The sequence below is a fragment of the Branchiostoma floridae genome, unplaced genomic scaffold, assembly GCF_000003815.2.
Source record: "Branchiostoma floridae strain S238N-H82 unplaced genomic scaffold, Bfl_VNyyK Sc7u5tJ_1326, whole genome shotgun sequence".
Taxonomy (NCBI): domain Eukaryota; kingdom Metazoa; phylum Chordata; class Leptocardii; order Amphioxiformes; family Branchiostomatidae; genus Branchiostoma; species Branchiostoma floridae.
Window position 1 is genome coordinate 38,443 of NW_023365699.1, and position 8,644 is coordinate 47,086.

Genomic DNA, 8,644 nt, shown 5'->3' on the forward strand with positions numbered 1-8,644 from the left:
AACCGATTAGCCAATCGTCTGCCCTATTAACACATTCGTTAGGAATAATTTCATGCGCCGTTTAGATGCAGGCTTTCGGAGGCCGACAATCAGAAAACGCCAGCAATCAGCGAGCCAAAAAAAGGCCCCAGAAAGCCTGCTATGGAGGCTAACCTTAACCAAATAAAGGGAAATTCAAATATCCTACTTCTAATCCTGATTTTAAAACTACTTCAGAGGATGAGACTGTAACAGGTCTTACTTTGATGTAGACAAAGACCATGAAACATAAATCCTTTTACAACATCTTACCCTGTCTCTTCTTCTCTCGCTCCTTCATGATGTGAGTCTTGAGTGCAGCCAACATGGGCTGGCTCAGTTTGGGACGTTCCAGTAACGCTGGCATCTCTATTCTTACTTCTCACAGACCGAGAAAGTTGTGATACAGTGTAATTATGTGTGTTTGAGATTGCACTGTTTGTGTTCACCTGAAAGATAAAATTAAGGCATCTGATAAAGATGTGTCCATGAAGGTTACAACATTCAGATAACACAAGCAACAAGTTGCTCAAGCAACTGGATGAAATTTGGAAACATTAGCTATAGTCAGATGTTTCAGACAGCAATGACAGCATCCGCTGTCTTTTGATGAAAATTAGAATGATGATAAACATGTGAATTTACCAGCGAATTTATCTGTGGAAGAAGCAGTTGATCAGGAGCGGTTCCATGGAGTGCGAACTCCTACTCAACCGAAGGACCTCTACTCTACTCTACTCATGAGGTGGAGACCAGTCTAAGAATTAGTAAGATGGTTCGAATTATTAAGATGAAGATGCTAAGATCTTAGAGAGAGATACAAATCATAAATCAACCTGAACGCTTTCAGGTACACTGTAGTTTGTATGTGAGTTTTCATATTATTTGTAAGTTACAAGTTTACAGTTTCATTGATAAGTAATAAATGAGAGATGAAAGATGGATGGGGAGGGGGGCCTGGGATCAAGGGGAGCGGTCACCCCTAACTTAAATTAGAACCGCTCGAAAGTCATACGTTTTACCTATCTAAGAGCCATACAAAGTGTATAATGATATACGCACGGTCTAAATCTCTACCGTTACTTACAAATCTCGTCTTGAGTTTTTTGCAGAAGTGGAATTTCTAAATTTCTTCCAAAATATCTGATCTCAGACGGCCATGTTTACTATACCAGCATGCACCTCGGGAAATGTCCGTAAAATTTCGGTAGTTTCCGGAAATGTTCGTAAATTTTCGGCAGTTTCCGGAAACTCAGATAATTCTCGTCAAAATTTAATTATCTCGCATAAAAGTGGATATTTTTTTACATATATTTATTTCTCTATTATGAATTAAGAAATTCTGGAAATATCTTTTATCTATATTAAGTATTGATAGAATTTTAAGTTATCGGATATCTTCGGCAACCCGTCGGTACTTTCCGGTCACAAGGTCACCCCCCGCGAAGCCACGTTCGGTCTCTCTCCCACTGCCCATCATGGCGCCCGTAAGTGAATTTTTGTACTCGACCAAAAAGCGGAATATTTTTATCATTTATGCAACAAACTGAAATGTTTAGAGAGACCAAATGTGCCTAATATGGTACTAAAGCAATAGACGGTAGATTTTGGTGGAATTATTACTGCAATATGAAGTATTTTAGCTGAATTTTCAACATTATACGTCGGCAAAATTTCCGCGCATGTGGCGTGCTAAGGCCTGCCCAACATTTCCTAATTTAGATCCCGCAATTTCTCCTTTTTGACACATTTCATACCTCTGTGATTTCATAACTTCCACAGTTACGTAAATTTGCATATTCATTTTAACATGATGGGCTTAATTGCACCTACCTTCTCTTTTTCTGAAGATAATTGCGTAATTTTCCTTCGCCCCCCTCCCCCTTTTCCACAGTATGTTACAACATGCAGAAGTGGAATATCCTACTTCAAACGTCTTAAGGCACAGAAATTATGGGGAAGAAGAGAACTTTTTTTTTGTAGTGGGTTTAGGTTGTTTGGACATGTTAAGATACATCTATTTTTATTCTGCTTTGAAAATTCATAGTTTCGGAAGACACAACTTTACAAAAAGTGGAAATTACTACAGGGAGGCATTTAAGAAGTATAGGGGAAACAACAGTAGTATTATACTACAAGTTGAAGACATAGGAAATGTTTGAGGTGTGGTATGTTTGCAGTAAGGCCTAAAAATTAAGAATAAAAACTTCGGTATTTACAACTAAAATAAATAAATAAATTTACAACTGTTTCACATGTCAAAGAAGTCTCAAACATTTAACCAACTCTAACATTTCACAATGTAATAGAAGATATGCCTGGTGTAATGTTTTGCTTGCTGTGCTGTCTGTAGGCCAAAGTGAAGACGATGGCAGCCAAAGCAGGTAGCAAAGGCAAGAAGAAGAAGATGTTGCTGAAGTTCACCATCGACTGCACACATCCGGTGGAGGATGGCATCATGGATGCATCCAACTTCGTAAGTTATCATAGTCGTTAAACTCTTTATGCTTCAGTTTTCTTGAATAAGAAGCATACCATTGCAGGCTTCCCAAAGAAAGGTAGCTGTTCTTACAAGCTGTTCTTACAAACTTGATGTATGTACATCAATGATGATGAATTCATCAATTGTCCAGTTGAGTAATACCAATAGACTGAACCTGACTGTCCATCATAATTAGCAGTTCGACCAATAAGAGAATGGCAATTATCGCTGTGACCAATGAGAAAGTTGCTACACGTCAATCAAATGTCTTATGTTCTTATTTTGCATGTGTGCATTTTGATGGAGGTGGGAGGGGCTATATTGCATACATTATTCCTCAATCAAAATTTAGTTTGCAACATGTTTATTAGTATCATTAGACTCTCCAGAATATACATTCCATTGACAAATTAAGGTGATCTGTTTGATAAGCATACTTCCACATCTATGAATTTGCTTGTACTAACTGTGATCCTTCTTGATTAGGGTTCCCTTCCCTAGTCAGGATTAGGGTCCCCTTCCCTAATCCACGGGATTAGGGCCACCTTCCCTAATCCTTACCCACTATGTCCCACTTCCTTCCCATGGTGCAACAGGAGTCGTTCCTGCACGACCGCATCAAAGTCCAGGGGAAGACCGGCAACCTGGGAACTCAGGTCTCCATCGAGCGCAACAAGAGCAAGATCTCTGTTCAGTCAGAAATCGCCTTCTCTAAAAGGTGTGTGTTTGCCTCTGACTCTGTGTTGATAAGAAATTTTAGGGGATATACTGTACATCAGTGTATGTAGAGAACTTCTTGAAGATTTGAAAGTCTTGCAAGACCTGCTATCCTCAGCAGATTTCTAGAACCGGCACATGGTGTTTTTTTTGCTGGGGGCACGTCATGTGCAATTTTTCAACTTTAGTGTATGGGTTAAGTTTTATGCCAGGAATATCATATCTTACTTATAATGAACAGGCAAGATCTCCCTAGCATATAGGAACTTTGCCCGTATGTTGAAATTGCTAAGCAGCTGCGCTCCTCACAAGAATAAATGCCAGAAAAAAACTGTGAAGGAGGCTATCATCAGGTTATTCCCTTGTTTGTGTTGTGAGTTTCAGTGATATTTGTATGGTAGGTACTTTTGTGGCCTACGTTTCTCATAAGTCATGTATTTTGCCAGCACTGGATCACTTTATACAGTATTGCATTGATTTGTTTAACTCTGGTTGAACATATAAATGAACATATTGCATGGTCATATCAATCTCTTTTGTTGTTGCTTTGTAGAAGTTATTTGGTATGGAGTCTATGTACATAGCGTTAAAAGAAGCCAATTTTAAGACATTTATCCTGTTCTGTCCAGGTATCTCAAGTACTTGACAAAGAAGCACCTCAAGAAGAAGTAGTATGTTGTGTATGTGCATATTGTTGAAAGGAAGCCAGTCTCAAGACGTTGATCCTCTGTTCTGTCCAGGTATCTCAAGTACTTGACCAAGAAGTACTTGAAGAAGAACAACCTGCGTGACTGGTTGAGGGTGGTGGCGAGCACCAAGGAGCAGTACGAGCTCCGTTACTTCCAGATCAACCAGGATGAGGAGGAGGAGGAAGATGAGGATTGAGTACCGGGAGGCTGAGATGATCGCTCCGGTGCAGTGGGCAAGCCTGTGTGTACACACGTCATGAAACATACACTGTACTTGTACATCCTCTGAGAGATATTAAATGTCTCCATTATACTTGTTGTGCTTGTTGTGTCTTTTTTGTGTGTTTCTACCTTGTACTTTTTACGAGAGAGGAGGCAAAGATATTTCTGTGTGTTCACTTGTGCTCTTAATACAGCAGTTATCTCACTGTTATCTCAAGTATGGCACATTGGCAACCTCTTGCAGTCATTTAATTCGACAGAGCACATGACATATTTCATCAGTACATCATGACAAATATTTTTTACACTGTGTTTTGTTGCCCTTTAAGTTATACTTGTATGTTATGTATGACAAACCCATTATTAAGTCAAGGAGAACACAATTCCAGTTTGTGCCAAGCCAATGTGCTGTAGCCCAGTGAGATACTGTAAATGCAGAAATGTTCGCTGTTGATTAATGTTCGCGGCGACCACTTCACCGCGAATTTAAAATCACCGCGAACATTTTTCTACTATAGTATTAGACTGCAGTCTATGGTATTACCGCGAAATTAAAACCACCGCGAAAAGTCATTTTTCCCGCTACCGTGAAATTAAATCCCCGCAAACTTAAATGCATTTACAGTACTTGCTGAAAGCTAGTCCTGTTGAGCAAACCTTGTAATCCAGTCTTGCGCAGCTTTGCAACCAACGAAGAAAACTGATGCGTACAAGCTGCATATGCGAACAGAATTATTTGATTTGTATCACTCACACCATCAGAAACCTTTCTCTTAATAAGTGTGGTGGGTTTGAGATGTAGCTGTCATGAAACATGAGACCTCTATTAAGGCCAGGTGCTCATCAACACACAAGTAGAGTGAAGAAGGTATAAAGGTAGTCTCCAAGCAGACCCTACAGTGCCTTAGAAATAGTATCAAAGCTGGCAAGGTACCAGGTGCCCGTTTGACCCCCTTAGCCGGCTATCTCCCTTTGTTCGGCTATACTCCTTTGCCAGCTTTGATACTATTTCAAAGGCACCGTAGGGTCTGCTTGGAGACTAGTATAAAGGGCTCAACATGAGACCTGTCAGGGATTCAAACTCAGTAAATGCATGTTTTGAGCTACCAAACCTAACAAGAAGGCTACCACAATCTCTAAGACTAAGTAAGAGAAATAGTGTGATGCAAGTGAGCAAAGTAATGCTTGGACAGTTTGTCAAATATTTTATTTCATTGATACACATGTTTGTCAAGTACAATTCCAATGCAACGAGAAATCTCACACTGAAGTAAGTACATTACAGCTGCCAGTATTAAGTATACAGTATATGGTATCAACAAAGATAAAAATGATTCTCTTTATTCCCTGAAAGACTAGTTCAATCCTAATTCTAACAATATATATCATACATTAAAAGTTAAAACATGTATAGTCGATCTATACATTAAAAGTTAAAACATGTATAGTCGATCTGGTAGAATAGGATGTATACTAGGTATGAAGAGAACAAATACCAGAACACACGAATGAAATAATGGTCAGGTACTGGTAAGTACACAAGTTACATTGTTGAAATGCTTTCTAGCAGCTTATTCTCAGTGCCAGTTTCTAGAGCACTGTCGCAGGCAATATCTAGCCTCCTTTGCAGATTTCGAGCGGGGCTTTCTTGTATTTTATGAGGGTTGAGAGGCGCTGGTTTGCGATTTACATTGTTGACTAAATACTGTTTTCTAATACAGTGGTAGGGAGTTTGGCAGGCCTTGACCCTTTCCTGGTATTAGAAAACCTTATTCAACCTTGAAAATCGCAAACTCCCGCCATTAAATATAAGCCAGCCCCACTAGAAAGTATAAGTCTGCGAAGGAGGCTATGCAATGCATTCTTGATTCAGCCAGCATAGGCCACACGCCGTTGTGGCTGTCTATATTGCACAAGTATATCAGGTAGCAGTTTGATTCTTTCAGCAACAATATCATCCCTTAAGTCATCTCTTTTCTGTGGACTCTTAACCGAGTGCCAGCCATGGTACTTCAGCTTTGCTTCCCCTCTCAACTCTTCAGCTTGGTTATTGATTATCTCCTGTATTTGGTAGTCATCCAGTCCCACTCTTCTTCCAAATGTTGCAAAGTCCACTTCCTTCACGGCTTCTTGGTAGATAGATGCTACTTCTGTGGTAAAGAAAGAACAGTGAATTGATAAAGCATGGTGATTTAATAAAGGGAAAATTTACCGTTTACACAAATGTATTTCAAGTTACGGAAATGCCACTTTTCTGAACTACAAGGAAATTAAAAAGGGTGGGTTCACACGTGTGTATATATTCAAGTCCGTATGAGGTCCATATTGACTTCTTAGCCTCTACCAGGCTCCACAAGTCACTGGAACAAATTAGACAGATAACATGCCAGAGAAGTTTAGCTAGGTCGCAAACCATATTTTATTTTCCAGTGACCTGTGGAGCCTGGTAGATGTTAAGAACCCCATACGAACTTGAAAATATACACACGTGTGAACAGAACAACTTAACATACCTCTTAGAAAGTCATTTTCACCAGGTACATCCACAGACGCTGGTTTGCTTTTCTTCATCGTGGAGAGATCTTCCTGGTTGGAGGTGCTTTTCGTATTTCTGGTAGCACGTGACTTCAGCACATACAATGTCGACACGCCTATGATCAATAGCACTGCCGGCAACTCTCTCGACAAGTTGAGGCATTTAGAGATGCAGGTCCTTTGAGAAGATAAGCAATAAATATCAAAACCGAGAGTTCCGCTGCAATACAACATAAAGTCGCTAGGAGACCTATTATCGAAAGTGACCTTTGTTAAACCGAGCCCTATCCATCTACCAAAATAACTGTTTGAATCTATCCACAGCTTCTCGAGTTATTCTGTAAACAAAAACAAATACAGACACACAAATATACGCTAAACATTTTTTTGGTGAAAGTAACTAGATATATGTCCATGAGAGGGAGAGACGCATTGCAGAATATTCCTTCTTATAAACGTGAGAATTTTTTGCTTAAACTCTTTTTAGGATGGATTGCACATTAGGCCACAGCAAGTAAATTTTATGGATGACATCAGCACGCGCATTAATTTTCGCCTGATTTCAGAAAAAAAAACAAGATTTTTTTTTCTGCAGGGATGGTCAACATGACGATAAAGTTCCAAAATGAGCAAATATGTTGTATTGTAGAATATTAATTGTACTTGTAGAAGTGACACTTGCGAGGTACCAAGGGCTGTAGTTGTAGAAATGAAAATTACTGGATAGTTGTAAAAGTGACACCAATAAGGCAATATGTAAGCCATGAGTGTGGGTACCAACTTTGGTGATGCCAGTCTACCACACTAGTGTCACTTTTACCACACCAGTACATGTCTTAAATACAGGAATGAATGCCTTATTGGCTCTGATACCATATTTCGTCCCGTTAAATCTTGTTACAACATTCATCACAACTTTATGGTGCCTATTTTTGAAAATGTAGCCATCTTGTTTTTTTTCACCCATCTTGTTTTTTTTTCGCCCTATTGCACTATTTTTGCAGTCTGCGGAGGATGTCATCCATAAAATTTACTTGCTGTGGCCTTACTTACATCACTAGGCCATGACGCTGGTAGGGACCAATGTCAGGGATTGAGCTCCCATGTGTCTTGCCTGTTTTGTAGAAAGCACAGTTTTCTGTAGCCTGCAACATAAAAATCAATGTTACTACGTTTCCGTTACTGTTTGTACGTAGGTTCAATGAATGGATGCGGCGTATCGCAATAGCATACAGGCCCATGTGATTATTGCTGCTCATTTTCATAAACAATTGTGTGTCTCCAAACTATGTCCTAACAAATGTAAGTAATTAAGATGAATAGAATTTTTGACAAATGGTGACTGTAGTGCGAGTCGATGCCTCGCATGGCTTCAGCATAGCGGAAAAATACAAATAAGCGTAATTAAAGTTTCTGACGCTGAATTATCACATATCATTGCCAAACAAATCTATACTATATCACCTTGTTTAGCCAGTAGGTACCTATCTGAGTAATAACGTGGCTGTTGTAAGTTGCCCGAGGCATCTCCTGGAATACGGGACCCCCATTTTACGTCCCTTCCGAAAAACGAATGCAGCTCTACCCAGGATTCCACTCCCCGGAACTCTCCTATCAGTATCCAACAAGTTGGAGCCAACTGTGAAGCCGCTGCCAACTTGGCTGAGCTACAAAGACGTCTGTCAAATCTTACCTCGCACACTCTGCAAGGCTGGCAAGTAGAAACACAGCTCTCCGCTTCTTTCACTTCTCCAAGGGGACTTGAGCCCTTCCGTTCCATGCAAGCGATCAGGATGCAGAGCAAGATTACAACGACCATTCCCAGGACGGGACTTGACTCAGTGCGGTGTCCTAGACCCATGGCGACTGTCGGTAAAAAGTGCACAACTGGGTTTTAGTACTCTCCAAGCAGAGGTTAGGCTCCGGCTGTTTTTTAACGTTTTTTTAGTCGTCTTTATCGGGCTTTCTATTTTGTCATTTA

The 8,644-nt window shown here is 40.0% G+C and overlaps 2 protein-coding genes across 3 annotated transcripts in view; one reads left to right on the top strand and one right to left on the bottom strand.

Annotated features, from left to right (window-relative positions):
• Positions 1–1,377: 1,377 nt before the first annotated feature.
• On the top strand, positions 1,378–4,219 carry LOC118407368 (60S ribosomal protein L22-like). The gene is made up of 4 exons (XM_035807834.1): positions 1,378–1,505; positions 2,372–2,494; positions 3,097–3,218; positions 3,958–4,219. The coding sequence occupies exons 1-4, from the start codon at positions 1,497–1,499 to the stop codon at positions 4,100–4,102; spliced, it is 399 nt and encodes a 132-aa protein (XP_035663727.1). The 5' UTR covers positions 1,378–1,496; the 3' UTR covers positions 4,103–4,219.
• Positions 4,220–5,802: 1,583 nt separating this feature from the next.
• The window catches only part of LOC118407371, a 3,895-nt gene continuing 1,053 nt past the window's right edge, over positions 5,803–8,644 (bottom strand). For both annotated transcript variants that reach the window (XM_035807839.1, XM_035807838.1), the window contains exons 2-5: positions 8,357–8,529; positions 7,717–7,808; positions 6,642–6,841; positions 5,803–6,278 (exon numbers count right to left, since the gene is read on the bottom strand). In XM_035807839.1, coding sequence (XP_035663732.1) covers positions 5,998–6,278; positions 6,642–6,841; positions 7,717–7,808; positions 8,357–8,524 — 741 coding nt within the window. In that variant the 5' untranslated portion in view covers positions 8,525–8,529 and the 3' untranslated portion in view covers positions 5,803–5,997. The remainder of the gene's footprint in view (positions 6,279–6,641; positions 6,842–7,716; positions 7,809–8,356; positions 8,530–8,644) is intronic.

What these genes read in the sequence shown, in the direction of transcription:
- LOC118407368 (XM_035807834.1), top strand. An exon ending in TCATGGATGCATCCAACTTC is followed by an intron (nt 2,495 to 3,096) that starts GTAAGTTATCAT and finishes ATGGTGCAACAG; the next exon opens with GAGTCGTTCCTGCACGACCG. An exon ending in GAAATCGCCTTCTCTAAAAG is followed by an intron (nt 3,219 to 3,957) that starts GTGTGTGTTTGC and finishes TGTTCTGTCCAG; the next exon opens with GTATCTCAAGTACTTGACCA.